The 18,033-nt window shown below is 33.8% G+C and overlaps 1 protein-coding gene across 1 annotated transcript; it reads left to right on the top strand.

Annotated features, from left to right (window-relative positions):
* The first annotated feature begins 207 nt into the window (after positions 1-207).
* Positions 208-17,247, top strand: LOC145684883 (cuticle protein 19-like). Its single transcript, XM_081757235.1, has 3 exons — positions 208-248; positions 10,481-10,543; positions 16,318-17,247. The coding sequence occupies exons 1-3, from the start codon at positions 234-236 to the stop codon at positions 16,555-16,557; spliced, it is 318 nt and encodes a 105-aa protein (XP_081613361.1). The 5' UTR covers positions 208-233; the 3' UTR covers positions 16,558-17,247.
* Positions 17,248-18,033: the final 786 nt, after the last annotated feature.

Genomic DNA, 18,033 nt, shown 5'->3' with positions numbered 1-18,033 from the left:
TTTTCTGTTAATTAACAAAATTAAGTAACTCAAAGAATATGTAACTTAATGTATCCGAATTTCAAAGTAATGTTAAGTATGTCACATCCTTACGTAATAATTAAGCTTTCATTCAGATGGATGTTCTGTTTCTCTTCCGTTTCGGCGTTAGTATATAAATTAAGCATATTACGGATTACAGCATCAGTGTTCTCTTCCCAACGTGATTGGTACTAAGTTATTCAGCTCCAAATATGAAGATTTTTGTGGTAAGTATTTTATATTACACATTATATTTTAACTTCCTTTGATTTCAAGAATTTTCTTTTGTTGTTGTCTTTTGTTTAAGTGTAGCGTAACTTTTCACCTTTGAAGCTATACGACAGACTTACAGTTTAAGGTGGAAGCTGAACAGCCGTACTGCGTCCAAATTACAATATTCTCCACTGAGAATCGAACCTGGGATCCGTTCACCAAGGATACGCGTTAGCCACTAAACCAAAGGGAGAGGCAAGAAGTCATATTATATACAAGGGTCGTTCCGAAGTAATGCCTGCATAAATAACAACAGCAGAGCTAAACAGACCAATATTTCAGCTACAGACTATGAGCTGTAGCTGAAATTTTGTAATTTAGTAATCTAAATTTTTCCACATAGATCCCACCATTCATTACGGACTTTTGCCAACGATGAACCAGAGCCTACATGCCGCGCTTGTAAAAATCGGAACCAGCTGAGGATAACCACTTCTTTACAGCTTTGACAACAGCTTCCGAGTCTTGAAAAGGCTCGCCACACTTAGCTTTGTACACAATTTTCTGGTCGTTATCCGACGATCAGCAGGGATAAGTTGATCAAAAACGCTCTTCATTGCGAGGGATGACAGCTGTGCTGGGTCGACGGGGCCGTGGCTTGTCATGAGCACCCTTTTCACCACCTTGAAAATGTCGTACCCATCGTCTGACATAGCTCACGTCTATTGTATCGTCTCCATAAACCTTTACCAAGCGTCGGTGGATATCAATCGGCGCAATTCCTTCAGCAAAGAGGAATTCAATCACACATTGTTGTTTTCTACGCACGTCCATATCAGGTTTCATTTTGAAACACACCAGTTGCAAATAAAAGAAGAAGATTCAAGCATTAGTACTACACCAACGACATCTGGCACTGGCATACAGAGTCAATACAAAAAAATACGAGGCATTAATTTCGGAATGACCCTCGTAGAAACAGCGTCATAAATCTGCGCTAATAAAATTCTGTAAATTAAGAGTAAATAAATAAATAATAAATAAAACACGGAATATTCAGTGCTAACAATTTGCAACGCCAGCAAAAATTGATACTTGCTGCAAGTATGTGTGTCACTGCATATTCAATTTGTGATATAATTATACTCTAGAAGTGGCGTGAATTTTTGATATATATATATTTTACAATGAATTGCGCCAGTGATTTTCCCTTTCAATGTTATAAGTTCTAAATTCTGTTAACGTTTCTTTGAATATTGTTTGTAGAATTTTATTCACATTAAAAAAGAAGTAAAGGTTTCTGACATTATGTGTACTCATATGTACTATTACTATTCTAGCAGGCTTTGTTTCCATATTATTAAACTAACACAACAACACAATGAGCAAGGCTATATGATTGTGTCTTTTACTATTATCACATAGCAGTGCTCAGTGTGTTACTGAGTTAGCTTAACTCATATGTTGTTTTGAGTGTTAGAATTAAGAGCAGATTGTGCGATTTGTATGCTCTATTTCGAATTAATATGAATTTAAGGAAAATTAACATAGTTTCTTTCGCAAGTAAACGTAAAAATATAACAATAAAAGTATAAATTCCTGCAATGCATTAAAACGTCTTTAAATATTTTCCTTAATGTTTTACGGTTATATTATGCTTAGTTGTATGATAATAAATAATAAGCAAATGATTATGGAAATATTTTTAAAAAACGAAGAGGAAGATGACAGAGATAGTTATCTTCAACGAACTTAAAAAGTTTGTTACTCAATTCTCTCTGTCTGTGTGTCTCTGTCTGTCCGTCTGTCTATTATTTGCGATTTTCCAATTTTGAACCCTGCATTCGATGCAGTATCTACCTGAGAAATTCATTAAATTTTTTACATCACTCTTACCGTTCCCGAGATATTGGCCAAAAATGGCCGGTTTCCAGAGAATTAAGGAGCCATGTCACGGGAACCGTAAGTCATAGAGAGATCATTTTGGTGTTGATCAATATTTAAGAGGATGGTTGGCATTTTGGTACCAAATATTAACCGGTGGCTACTGACCAACTGGCCACCGTTGCTCAGATATTGGCCGATTTTTTTTAATTTCTCGAGATTTAAGGAGTCAAATCTCGGGAATCGTACGTCATAGAGAAATCATATTGGTGTTGATCAATACCTAAGGGACGGTGCACATTTTGTTACTAAATAGTAACCGGTAGTCGTTGGCCAACTGACAGCAGGCTAACTGACCACCATTCCTCACATTTTGGTCAAAAAGTTCGAATTTCGAGAAATTTATGGAGCCATATCTCAGGAATCGTAAGTCATATATAGATCATATTGGTGTTGATTGATACCTAAGAGGATGGTGAATATTTTGGTACCACATAGAAACCGGTGGCTATTGACCAACTGCCTACCGTTCCTTAGATATTGCCCAAAATTTTCGAATTTTTCGAGATTTAAGAAGCCGTATCACGGGAACCGTAGCTCATAGAGAGATAATATTTTGCGAGAAATACTTTTACATGTAAAAACAATGACAGTTATCTGTCCCGATCCATCTCTCCATTCTTTTTAATTTCGTTCTGGCAGTGCTCTTGGAGCATTCTCAACTGGTTTATACTAATTTGAGGATACTTAATACAATAAAACCATTTTTAAATATATCTGTCAGTAAAGTCACGAAAAAAATAAGCAAGATATACCGTTTATGCAATAGTAAAAGTGTCCACGCGTAGATATATTTCCAATTATTTTTTTTAAATTTAAGAATGCTGAATTCAATGGAACTATAACTAACTCTATGGCCAATGGAACCCGGATATTAGGGTGGGACGAAAAAAAAATTTTTTTTCAGATATTCAGGATTGAGTAGTTATCAAAAGTTGTGGATTGGTACGAAATAAAGAAATGTCAAGTATGGTGATTTTAAAACAATATTTAACCGGGCCCCCGTGGCCCTAAAGTGCCTAATTTTTTGTTCAAATAAAGTGGTTTTAGGTAATAAGAACATTTTACCAGACAATACTATTAATAGATAAAACATGAAATACATGGTTTTAATATACGCAAATAACTATTAAGAGCTTAACTAACTTTCATAGCTACCATATTAACACACGAAAACCCTTCGTGTTGAGCCCAGCTCAGAACTCTCAAACTTTAAGAGAATATCACTTTTTCGCATCTGGATGCAAAATGCACAACACTGGCTTTCCGAAGGCGGCGTTTACATTGCTGAATTCAAATAAACTAGAAATGATATGGCTGCGAGCCTCTCTTCCTGTATTGTCTTGCCTTCGAATTAGGGATATGATTTTGAATTACAACTCAAAATGCAAAACGATCATTAACCCCATTAAGAGCCAAATTAAGAAATTTATGAACGGTGCTCAGAAGTTATTTGATATTTTCTCTTGTAAATGCTGCGACAAATTAACCTGTAAGTGTGATAAATCAAATTAAATACCGGTTTTGGAGTGGGAGTTCATATTAGATCAGAGAAACCAGAGACAAATGACGATTTGCAACGTAGATAAAGCAGAAACCCATAGGCTCAAAAGAAAGCATGACATACAGATCGATTATGATGCTGCGGTACCAATTACAAAAGGGTTATAATCGTTAGCCTCAATCTCCGCACTTTGAACATACATTAAGCTCTTTCACCCCGAATTCAGACGATGAAGAGTTCGCATGGAGCTATCATTTAGGAAATAAAATCTAAAGTAAACCTAAATAAACAATAGTGAGCCCTAAACAAATGAGTACCGCAAAAGATTTAACAGGTGTCTCGAATAAGTCGGCTGCTAAAATTGTATCCGCTGTTTTAGACGATATGAATTTGCTGAACAAAACTAAGACAAGGTAGTAGATAAAAACCAAATCCGTAGGAAACCAGAAAGAGATAAAGAAAAAAGAAACCGTCTACAGTGTAAAGCTACTAATTTTAAGGGTCTCTATTTTGATGGCCTAAAATACCAAACTATAGTTCTAATTGGGAATTGCAGTAGGCAAACCACTGAAGAATATGTGGATTATATCGATTTGATCGTTTGGTCAGAAGTAATAGTAACGAAACCTCTAATTTCGGCTAACGTATCAACAGAAGAACTAACCGAAATGGTTGTGCAAAGAGGAGGTTTCACAGTTTGTCACATTCCCCTTCCACACACAGGCTTTGGAGAGGTGTATGAAGATAGTAACAGAATCTTCTTCAGAAGTATGCAGTAGTGTTGCACGAGACGGTTATATTCGCGCAAAACTGGAAGCACGAAAGTATCTACCAAGCTTCGGACCTAAATCTCAATATTTTGTTTCAAGATGCAACTAAAGAGCTATAAGTAAGAGGAGGGTGGGTTTCAGGAACTCGCTGTGTAGCCACCTTCACGTGGTGAGTTCTGGGCTGGTTTGGTGTTTGTTAGTCAATTTTTCAACCTTACCTTATGTATTTGTGTGCGTACAATTATATCTACTAAGCACCAATTAGACGAAGAGCTGCACATCAGATCAGAACATTTAAAATCCTGCGGTCAACTTAACGTATTACGAATCCTAACGAATTGTCTATGCATACTTAAAATAATGGTATATATTTAAAAAAGCAAAACAAAACAAAAAAACAGTTTTCGGACCCGCAGGGCCTAGTGAAATATTTTTATCTGCCTCTTTTTTTGGGAAGAAACATAGCATTATACAACTTTTGCACGGTAATCAAACTTAATTTTCTTAAAACAAATATTTCAATAATATTTTCACTGCTCACAACCATATTTTTCAGCATTAACGTTCTTTCGGGCTCCCGCGGCCCGGTTAAATATCTTTTTATCCGGCTCTGTTTTGCCTAGGAAACATGACATTATAAATTTTGCACGGTACTCAAAATTAACTTCCTAAAAAAACTATATTTCAATAATATTTTCACTATTTACAAATATCTATTCTTTTTTTTAAAAAAAATGAACGTTCTTTAGGGCCCCGGGGCCCGGTTAAGTAACTTTTATTCCGGGTCTGTTTCTGTGAAGAAACGTAACATTACACAATTTTCGTACGGTACTGAAACTTAACTTTCTGAAAATATATTTTAATAATATTTTCATTGCACTCGTTTTTTAAAAAATTAGCGTTCTTTCGGGCCCCCGGGGCCCGGTTAATATCTTTTTATCCGGCTATATTTTGGTGAAGAAACATAACATAATATTATACAACTTTTGCATGGTAGTCAAACTAAACTTTCTAAAATATATATATATATATATATATATATATATATATATATATATATATATATATATATATCAATAATATTTTCACTACTCGCAACTATTTTTTTTCAAAATTAACGTTCTTTGGGGCCCCCGGGGCCCGGTTAAATAACTTTTAATCCTGATCAGTTTCTGTGAAGAAACGGGTAACATTATACAATTTTTGCACAGATTTTAGAAACTTGAACTTTTGAAAGATTGTTGTGTCTTCTATACAGAATATCAGTTTTGTTTATAGAAAATATATATTTACCTACAACATTGTACACGACTATAATAATAATAATTTTTGCACAGTACTGAAACAACTTTCTGAAAATATATTTTAATAATATTTTCATTGTACTCTTTTTTTTTAAAAAAAAATAGCGTTCCTTCGGGCCCCCGGGGCCCGGTTAATATCTTTTTATCCGGCTCTAATTTGGTGAAGAAACATAACATAATATTATGCAACTTTTGCATGGTACTCAAACTTAACTTTCTAAAAAAATTATTTCAATAATATTTTCACTATTCGCAACTTTTTTTTAAATTAACGTTCTTTGGGGCCCCCGAGGCCCGATTAAATAACTTTTATTCCTGTTCTGTTTCTGTGAAGAAACGTAAGATTATACAATTTTTGCACGGTACTGAAACTTAACTTTCTGAAAATTTATTTTAATAGTATTTTCATTGCTCGCTACTTTTTTCTTCATTAGCGTTCTTTCGGGCCCCCGGAGCCCGGCTAATATCTTTTTATCCGGCTCTATTTTGGTGAAGAAACGTAACATAATATAATACAACTTTTGCATGGTACTCAAACTTAACTTTCTAAAAAAAAAATCAATAATATTTTCACTACTCACACTATTTTTTCAACATTAAAGTTCTTTAGGGCCCCCGGGGCCCGGTTAAATATCTTTTAATCCGGCTCTGTTTTGGTGAGGAAACATAATATAACATTTTACAACTTTTGCGCGATACTCAATCTTAATTTTCTAAAAAAAAAAAAAATAAAAAAAATGTTATATCGGCCGTTTTCTGCACACCCTACCGGATATTCTAGGCCGAGTTCACAAAAACTATCCAGTGGCTTTTATCTTTAGCCAACTGGATTCGGTTTCTACTTTGTATTCATATTTCTGCGAGATCCATCTTAATAGAACTATGGTACTATTTATAACTCTGAATGGAACTATTTTTCAACATATTCAACATGGGGTAATGAGAGAAAATATCTCAAAGATGGGATATTTTTATATTTATATCCTATATTTGATACCAATTTTCTAGGGACGACATGTACTAGCATGTTTAAATATAGTTCAGTTTAACGTCTCACGATAATGCCCTTTAGGCTAAGGGAGACAGACGGTTAAGATAATGAATGATGATGATAGAAAATTGGTGGAATGAGAATTGAGAGGGGACGGAAGTACCCCTAGAAAACCCACGGACACAATATTGTCCACCACAAACTTACTTAAACCAGAAGCCCAACGCACCAGAGGTAAGCGCTCTTTCAATTAGCAATCATGCCCCCTCATTGGATTCAGTATTCTAAAATTAGTAACAAAAAACACGTAAATAGAAATTTATACAAGCGTGGATAATATTTACTAGCCCTTTTACGATTTCCACTTTCCACGATAAATTTTAGACTTTCACTCAAACAGCTGCTGCTGCTTTACCATTTGTCGTAGTATCATGGCTCATAACTCGTTTTTTCTTCTCCTTTTTTTTTAGAATAGAGCACCCTTTCCAACGATATCACTCGCTTGTCCGTATTATACATCAAAAACGAGAAAATAGTGGAAACCGGGATTGTTTTTTTTTAAATCCAAAATGTTTGTGCCCCCTCTGTCCCGGGCTTGGGTCCACGTAGGGATCTGAATTCTTTTGAAAAATATGTACTTATGTACACAACACATGTGCAAAATTTCAATCTTGTATCTTGCAAACTAAGATCGAGACAAATTTTTGAAAGTCTGAAGGTGACCCATTTTATACACACACACACACACACACACACACACAATGCATTAAATATTAGATATATTAAATTATTAATATATTAAATATCATATATTATATATTAAATATTATATATCAAATATTATATATTAAATTACTAATATATATTAAATTTACTGCGTCATTACAATTTAACCTGTTTGACGTAGAGGCATAGTTCAAATGCCATTTTATTCAGTATAATAAGCTCTTTCCATCGGTACCACTTGCATGTCTGTATCATACACGTAAATCGGAGAAATAAAAAAAACGGTTTTTTTTCTGAAAAACCATCAACTCGGAATAATTGCGCCTCTCTAGCTCGGGCTCGGGTTCACGTAGGGGCTCAAAAAATTGATAAATACTCAAATGTGCACACAATCCGTATGCAAAGTTTCAATCTGCTATTTTGAAAACTTAAGGCGTAAGAGAATTTGAAATTTGCCTTTAAAAAAAAAGTCATGCCTCTCCACCCCCAGTTGACCATCCGCTTCCAAAACGCATCTCAGGTGTTCTTTTGTCCATCCTTGACTTGACCAATAAAAACCCCGGCATTAATATCTGTTATAGAACTTAAATAAGCTTTCAATGACGATACTACTCATGGTAACAAATGTTACCATAAATCTTAAAAGGGCTAGTAATGTTGTCAATAGCTTTCTCTAATATTCTTATGATATGTTGTCTTACCTTGATCATGCGGCCCTTAAAAGAAACTAAGTTTCGATATACAAAAGAAATATACAAGACATCCAAACTTTAGGGATCAATACTGTAACCAGGCTAGGTTAAATCTTACTACTTCTGGTTTCAACTACACTGAGATAATTTAGGAGATTTTGGTTCTGGGAACAGTGAACACATCTCAAGAATATTTTTCGCTATATCTTACTGTATTTGATCTTACGAAGATTTAATATTGAAGCAGGATGTAATTAAACCTACAACACTCTCTGTTTTAATATATGAAAAAGGGCTGAAATTTAACCTGCTCTTGGAACTATGAATCCACATTAATAAATCATTTGAAAATATCTATTAAAGATTTTACTCTTTACAAATAGGATATTTAGACTGGAAATATAAGAATTAATTGTTGATTTTATTTCAGTGCCCCTTTCAGCAGCGAGGCTTTGTGAGACGTGGACCTACTGATTAACGTGGAATTCGAACCACAGAAGCTCCCGCCGGGAACCGAACCCCTTTCTCCCACTCCAAAGGCGCTAACCGTACAAGAATTAAATTTGTTCTCGGGACCCTGGATCATTATAGAAAATACCTGACCGTGTTTTATTCTGTGAAAATTAGTGTTGAAACTGAATGTGGTAGACTTATACTGCCGTGCTAAGCAAGAGTGCCGTATCTGACAAAAGTTTGAAAAATGAGCTGAATATCAACCCTTACTAATTCGAACCAGCTCTTTCCATTGGCGTGGCGCAAAAAGCCGTAACTATAACGGTAACGCTTATATAGCCACAGAAATTGCCGTACCTTCTTAGAAAAGGCATCAATTGTACAGAAAGAATGCAGTGATAATGCCTTCAGACTTAATTTCCATTTTGCTAACTTTAATTTTTTTAAAAAAACCTTTTATATTAGAGTGCTACATTTTTTTAAAAAAAAAAAAAAGAGACTAGAATACTTGAAGCGTCAAGTGCAAAAAATTTTATGCTCGTTTTCTCAATTTCAGGTATAGTGTAGATACGCCACTCTTTGCTTAGCACGGTAGTATACTTCATCTGGTATTAATTGGTGAAATAGAATGTATACTGCTGATAATCTTTGGAAGCTGAATTCTTATTTTCAAAATAATAATAATAATAATAATAATAATAATAATTCTCTGTATCTTATTATTGCTGTTCTGAGAGCTGTCAACATAAATTCTTTCTCACATTCATCACATTTATGATGATAATATAGTGTAAAAATTTAGTAATTATGAGCACAAATTTAGTAGCTAATCTCTACTCTTAGCCATCTATTCAAACCGGAAATGGTAGCCTTATAACTTACGGTTTTTATATTGGATTCTTATAGTTTTAATAATATTATAGATTAAAATTTAATTTTAATCTGAATTTATTTTATTCATTCTTTCACTGAACTTTTTTTACGAAAGAAATATTCCAAAACTAACAGGGGAAGTATCAGTGAGCTCATATAGAAACCTACCGTAAAATTTCACTCAGAGGAAGGTAGTCCCACAAACAAACCGCATACAAGAAAGCATTTGGGTTTTTAAAGAGGAATTAACCGAAATGACAGATTGAAATGTCGCGTATCCATGTCGACAATTGCACAATACGTTCAGTACCGCCCCTTGTAAATTGCCTGTTAATAATGAAAAGTCAATAGCAACTATGTGGTTACATACTATACCTAAGGGGAAGTCGTACGGTAAGGTGAACCTTGACGGCAGCCATCTTAAAATCCGCCATCTTGAATGCAGGTCAAGGTTTGTAAGCAGGAATAGGGCAATATGATACTTGATTTGGGGCTAGAATTTAAGCAGAAAAACAATGGTAGCAATAGTTTTAAGATACGTGCGATTGATAAAAAGTTACAGGCATGTTTATTGTGTATGTTTCCGTGTGCACAACCCCCGAACAAAGCAGCTGTCCAATAATTTGTAAAATAAAAAATATAGGAAAGACCCTCTATATTTTCCCAATTTGTCTCAAATGTTGTTAAGCAAAGCTACACAGTTGTAGGAGATTAGTCGGCAAATTTGGTTTAAAAAATCCAGCCATTGGACAAGTTTTTTTTCAACAGTGGAAGGCTCTTTACAGTCGATTGATAGAAACTTTGTTACGAGAAATATGTTATTTATGTATTCTATTATCATATGTGTACATTTACGATATACTGAAATCCACTAAGATTATACACATGTGAATGTATATTCATAAAAAATGTTTTAGTAAATTTTTCTTGCTTTAAACAAGTATTTGAAGTAAAAGAAATAGGCTGATGGTTGTTCTTCTTTCGTTTAGGCTCTGTTCGCTCTCTTTGCTGCAATTGCTTCAACAATAGCTATTGGAGCTATTGACTACTACGTAAGTATTTTTTAAATTATATTCCTATCTAAAAGTGAGGATTGGGTGGGTTGGTTGATTAAACTCATGGAACGTCACTTTCACCCAAATTATATGTGATCTCATGGGCGGTGATTAGAGGGGGAAAAGGGGGGCAGTTGTCCCCGCACTTTTGTAACTAACCCATTAATGTATATAGTTTCATTTGGAAATGTAAAGATTTTGTATGTGTTACTGGTTCATAGAAAAAATGATGCTATATAATATTTGCCGTTGCATGAATACGTATTGGTTGTCTTCCCGTGGAGTAAAGAAAACTACAGGAATTGCGTTTTAATTTCCACAGAAAATAACCCCCAAAAATAACCTACTGGAGCACAATTCCAGCATACTTTCACTTCTTCTTACAAGGGCTTGATATGTTAGTCAGCCGCTTTGAAAGTAATTGAGAGAACATTAGGAAAAGAAAAGTATTTCACAAGTTATTCTTTAATTGCACAAAAATTGAGAGTTCCTAAAATGTCTTTTCTTCTTTCTAAAGTAAGAAATATTGATTAAAAAGAGCTTGATAAGAAACAAACTTCTACATTTTCCATTGTTTTGTAGTGTAATATACGAGTGAAGTGTTGTGTTTAGGAGTGTACGAGTACACAATTAAATTTAGTACATTCAGCATAATTCTAGGTTTTAAGGTTATTTTGTATAACTGAAGTGTGTATTGATTCTAAATATTGTTGTGTTTTGATGTGTTCCAAGAAAGTGAAAACTGCACCTAATGGCAACGAACATGTTTCGAGAATTTGCAAAAGCAAATATTTCTTTAAATGTCGTAGCATATGCTTGTAGTATTTACAGCCTTTCATTTTCTAAGAGTAATAACATACATTTAATAGCATGTGTGGAATTAAATATTTAGTTTTTCATTAATCCCCAGTTTCAATATAACTTTTGCAAAACAAGCATCATTATTCATTACTATGATTAATATTATCCTTTCTATTTATTTGTTTTGCAAATTCATTATTAAATAATATGATCACACAATTTTCCAGACAGAATTTTAAAATATTCATGAGCAAGAAATCAAATCTCTTCTTACACTTTCGTTGTTTAAGAGTACAAATTGCAAGTACCAACTGCGTTGCTCTTGTCAATTTACTTAATAAAATATGAAATACAATATACGGTATTTTAACTATAAAAGATAGTATTCTATTAGTTATACAACCTTTCGTCAAACAAAGTGTTAGAAACAACCAGGAACTCACTAACATTTATATACAAAGATTCAGATCATGTCTTGCCCCCTCACTTTTAACGTCCAACCGCCGCCACTGTGTGATCTTACTGGGAATCGAACACTATATCCCGCGCTGATGGCAAGTACGCAAACCATAACACACGAGGATGCTACATAATGGTTGGAGTACTCACTTACTTTTATATGGATAAATAATTGAAGTATCAACCAATTATATTTGTAATGTAATATTTCTCACATCAAACATAAGAATGCTCAGTAGCAGTACTATAGATATCATGTACGATATATTAAAGTTAGTTCCTTGATGGCAGCAATAATGTGGCATCGTTTGAAGTCGGATATATATCTAATTTTACATCAGAAATATCTTCTTCAACAGACGCCTCCGTTCTATCCTGTTTAACGTACAACAGGTATATCCATAACACTTTCATTGACATTTCAATCTGATGCAATTAGTTTCTGATAACAATGTATTAAATCTTTGCTTTGAAATTTTTTATACGGCTGAAATGCACGTTCCCTGCACAAGAATAATGGGACATGATATTTGACAGTTTCATTTCAAATTCCTTTCCCCATCACAATTTATAATGCATTTTTGACTGAAAGTAAAATGAGAAAAATTCAGGCATCTGAAGTAATAACTATATTCAAAAATTGATTCTAACAAGAAGTCATTAATTTCTGAATAAAACGTACCTCGTTTTATGAAAGGTATTTCAATCAAAGTAAAATGATAAAACAAAGAAGTTGATTGTGGTAACTACGTTGCAAAATTCATTCTAAGCGATTGAATCACTTATCCAATATACATCTAAAGAAAAAAGAAACGAAATGTATAAATCTTCGCATACATCTTTAGAAGTGAAGTTTTTGAAAAATGGTTTAGACCAGGGCAAAATTTCAAGGTCAGACGCACTCGCCATTCCAAAAATGATGGTCGCCAGTATTTCTTACGTAGAAATTATGAGGATTCCCCCTCCCCCAAAAAAGGCCTTTGGTTTGACAAAGAAAGACTTCACATTCCGTTTTTTCTCACTCAGTGACAATTGGTTTCGTGCAAAACAGAAACTGCGCAGCCCTTTAAGTTCAGACAGAAACCATTCCAACTAAATACTGGTCGCCAGCTTTAAATTTCTAGACGCCAATGGCGACCTGACGACCGGAAATTTTGCGCCCTGGTTTAGGCTATCATGAGGTACTCTTATTTTGTATTACATTTGGAAACCCCAATTTTAATTAGAATATATATGCTTATGTTAATGAAAATGTCATGATGAAATTCCTCGAACCAGATATATGTATCCTACTATGTTTGCAAATTGACTTCAGTCATTTTCATGTCATGACAGAGATGTCGACATTATTTTTAGACATTAAGAAATAATATACAATTTTTACTCTCTTCCGGAATTTTGAAAAAGCTAGAGCACAGGTATCACCAATATTCAATTTTTAATAGAGGGTCACGGTGGTTCAGTGGTAAAACATTTTCCTCTTGTGCATGGGATCCCTGGTTCAATCCCGGCCAAGTAAGTCTATGGCGGACAACCTCTGCGGTACTCACATTTCGACCTATTTTGTAACTTCACCAATTGTTCCATCATCATTCACTTGATTTAGTCATCGTCTCCCTTACCCCAAATGGCATAAACGTGGAACCTGAAAAATTTCATTTAGTTACTTTTGTTTTTTAATATTTAACATGAAGAACTCTTAAGATCGTATTTTTTGTTTATGCATTTTGTACTCGTTGTGATATTTCTTTTAAAGGAAGTTGCATAATAAAATTGTGGCCCAAACTAAATGATAACTGAGTTATCAAATTCATTTCAAACGATTCAACCGTTTTTCAGTTATGATGATGCAGAAACATCGATATTATTTTTATGTACTGAGAAAATTCTAGCAATTGAATTTTATATCTTTTCTAAAATTCTACTTCATTTGTCTATTTATTATAATTAAGGAATGCCGCGAAATATCAGTCTATATACTGGAAAAAATATAGTAATTGATTCTTAGATGCGAATTTTCTAACATTCTTCTTCATTTGTCTATTTATACAAAGTAAGGAATTTATATAAAAAAAAGTTTCACCTTCCAAAGATAATATGCTCTTGTATTTCTTCAATTTTGAAACCTCTACCTCTGAATGAAGTCAGTGTTTCCTTAGTGTCTCTTTTGTTGTTGGAGCACTTTGTAGACTGCTACTTTTTGAAGTAAAAAGAAACTTCCTAAGGTGATTGATAGAGAAAAGCCATCTTTGTAGGAGAATAAAGCCTTGCAACTGTACAATAACTATATGAAAACACGTTTGAGTAACGAGACAACAGTGAGTGTATTTGGTCCTCTAAAACAAAATCGGATTTAGATATTTGGCTTCACTAGAAGAAAGTTTCCTTTCCCACAATTTCTGACTTGAAAAATGATGTAGAGCTTCTTCCTAGGGCTTTCGTTGTAAGTTAAAACAGAAACTTGGATTAGGACTTCTTTTGAACATGAGAATACTAGTACTCGACCTTTGCGGTCATCAAATGGTGTTCTGCAATCATGTCAGAAGTCTCAGCTACTTAAAATCTTGGAAGAAGCTGTTGATCCACCAGGATTCAGATAATTAAGTGATATACTCATTTAAGATGAGGCAGCACTGGCACATGCTCTTCCTCCCAAAACATCACCAACGTTTTATTTACGGAATTCAAAAATAAAAAAATAATGATTCTGAGAGATTCTGTGCAAACAGAATACACATTTCATGGGACACGTACTCGAAAACTTGCCTGAACAAACATGTGAGAGATAAGAGAGGAGTTGGATTTCGTCACCAAGCTGCATAATGAAATGCATTACCAAAAATGTTTAATGATTTCCTCTGCTGTGATCAGAATAAGGCAGAGCTCTTCAAGTTACTTAGAAAACATGCATTTTAAATTATCATTGGGTTTATATCAATACTGAGATTGATGGCATCATTTGTTCATCTCGACCGGATGAAACTTCAATTGCTGGAGTACAATTCAGGCAACAGGAGAAAGCTGACGGCAGTTCTCCACGCTGAATATAGAGTTGAGCATGGAGTCTATAAAATTATGATCTATACAGTGAATATTAACTTAATTGTTTTGGCGATATCCTTTTTCACACTTTTCATACTGCTGGACTTCAGGACATGTGAATTATCTTTGGTTTTAGAAAATATCAGAGATTCGTGAGCATTAATAATATGTTTGAAAGTATGAATGAACATAAAAGTTTCGCATTGAATGGCTTCCAAGCATTTACTGAAACACATATAACGTCCTGGTTTGCAATGAAAGGGAAACAGACTGTCTCGAAAATGTAGAAACCATTCCCTAAAGCTACTGAAGCCTTCCAAGCAATCCCTACTACAGCAATCTATTTCTGACGAGATTCTTCAAGTTCTGGATAAGTTCACTGTTTTACTCTATTACAAAGACCATAATATTTCTCCGTCAACCACCTTAGAAAGTTTCTTTTTTACTTCAAAAAGTCGCAGTGTACAAAGTCTTCACTATTAAGTTGAATGTATAAGGACAGAAAAATTGCATCTTAACAAGAACTTTCGGTGTTTTTTCAAGACGTTATAAGATATCAGAATGATGTTTGCAAGAAGCATTAACAATATTCCCTTGAATTTTTGTGGTATGTTAGGGTTGCGTAGTTAAACCTGGAGCTGCTCTGAGAACATCTAAATCGGAAAATTAGTATATAAGATACAAAAGAGTTTAGTGAACTTCTTAAATAGCTTGAATAACTCCATAAGATTTAACTCTCAGTAAATTCAGGAGCATTATCTTCTCTTTTTTGTACGTCATGGAGTCATAGACAATATTGCATTTGAAACATTCCATCATTCTGACGAAATGGCGTATGAATCATAAAATTAGGATGGATTGTACTCGCTCAAGGAATTTTAAATCGCAATGTTCCCCATTGGTAAATATTTTCTAATTTCAGATAGGATTGGGAAATATTTTCCCACGTTGCTATATTTAATATATCATACTCATATTTGGCAAAAACATTACCAATAAATAGATGTACATTTCGGGGTACAAAGTGATTGCGCACTTTTCCCTGAGGTCAATCTTGGTGACCCCAAACTTCAAAAAAGGTGTTTTTTCTTGATAAATTTTCCAATATTCCCCAAATTTCCGTTTTCTCACATGCCATACGGACATGCTCGATTATGAAGTTGAAAGATTGTTTCATTCATAAGAGAATCCAGTAGTAATCATTAAATTCGGATGAGGAGTGTTGAACCAATAGCTACTTAAAAAATGGAATATCGTGGCTCATGGTGGCCATTTTGGTGTTCCGCATGGATTTCGAAGTGGAGCTTCGGCTCAAATGTTACATTTTGAGATAAACTTTGACCACTGAAAGTGGCATATTCGAATCAAAAGTGCAACATTTTTTGGTGTACCCAACGTACTATAATTTCATAGAGTCAATAGATTAGTTATAACTATATTAAGAGTTTTTTTTTTTTTTAATTTTACAGGCGTACCCAAGGTATCAATTTGGATATGCCGTGAGTGACAAGCTAACAGGAGACCACAAAAATCAAGTTGAATTCCGTGATGGCCCTCTTGTAAAGGGGCAATACAGTCTGCTAGAATCAGACGGCAGTGTTAGGGTTGTTACCTATGGTGCTGATGCCATCAACGGATTCAACGCAATTGTGAAGCGGATTGGACCTAATCTTCATGCTGGTTACGGTGGTTATGGATACTTCGGTTAAATCAACAATACCATATTCTACACTTCCTGGTTCGTATAAATCTAAACATATTCGAATGTTTTCTTGACAATATTCTTTGTAGCCTTATATTGTATTACTCTTATGTATCTATTTTTTCAAAATTTTCTGTTACTTCATTCTAATGTTGTAGTAACAAAGAATCCTACATGAAGTGTCAAATAAAAGCAAAAATTATTGAACTACCATAAAAGGAAACTCTTAGAATAGTTTACTCATATACAGACGGTAAATTAATGCTTAACGCTTTCCAGCCCGAATTTCTGTGTATGATGGAAAAAACATATGTTCACAGTATTTCCTGTTGTAATTATGCCACGTCCTAGATCCTTTGTTTCGCTTCACCGCGAGTAAATACAGGTACCAACCTATGAGATTGACCGAAACGAAGAGTGTAATGATTACATGGGAAACTGCATGAATTATTATTAGATTTATGATTACAAAAAGTTAGTGATTCCAAAAATTATCAACGGGCTAAAAAGGGTTAACTGAACATTTAGCATATGATTTGCTTTATTAAAGTTAAGTTTGGTGAATATTTTTTTACGAAGAAAGTATGTTTTTGACCTAGGCCTATATGTTTCCATCAGGAGTATTATAGCACAGATATTTTATTTTTAATACTATCGATATTGTATATGTTGTCTTCCATTATTGTGCATTATACATTTAAAGAGAAGTACTTAACTTATGTATATTCATATTTATAATTATTAATGCATGTTCATGTAATTCTAGGATATATATATATATATATATATATATATATATATATATATATATATATATATATATATATATATAATACTCTTGTAAAATGAACGCATGTAGTGTATAATTACTGATGTATGAACAATGTTGCAGAATTAGCACACCTTGTGATATATATCCGTCTTCCCTGTATTTTTCAACAAGGCTAACAGTGTGTGAATAACTTCTTACTTACGCTATCAAAACAAGATTGTACAAATTACACAGTCAAAAACTGTAAAATTTACTTTATTATTTTCTTTATATGCTCGCTTAATTTTTCCCACTTTTTCTCTCTGTTATCAGTTTCAAAACTTTTGCAATGCTGTCGTCCGAGCTGGTCTTATTTAACTTTACACTTTTGAACTAGATTTGAGTAGTCATTTTCATATGTCGATAAATATTACAACTTTAAATGTGATTGTTCCCTTGTTTTTACTCGTTTTTCTCATACAAACCATGTTTGCGTTTGGCATAAATTTATTTTTATGTATTAACCCAATTTCTTCCTCGATTTGATCTAGTTTTTAATGTATTATATATGAACTAGAATATAAACTTATCTCTTACAATATACTTGCGTATAAGCAATACCTTGCTCTAAATATACTCTGTTCATTTGTTTGCTTGTCACAGTAATCACTACTCATATCATGTCATTAATCGTATTATTGTCATCTTTTTCATATTCTATATTTAATAATA

This window comes from Thermobia domestica, chromosome 5 (assembly GCF_964235325.1).
Source record: "Thermobia domestica chromosome 5, izTheDome1.hap1.1, whole genome shotgun sequence".
Taxonomy (NCBI): Eukaryota; Metazoa; Arthropoda; class Insecta; order Zygentoma; family Lepismatidae; genus Thermobia; species Thermobia domestica.
Note: the sequence above shows the minus strand (reverse complement) of the source record. Positions and strands in the feature narration are given on the sequence as shown.

Excerpts from the sequence above, each read along its gene's own strand:
- LOC145684883 (XM_081757235.1), top strand. Across the intron at positions 10,544-16,317 it reads TTGGAGCTATTGACTACTAC|GCGTACCCAAGGTATCAATT; the intron begins GTAAGTATTTTT and ends TTAATTTTACAG.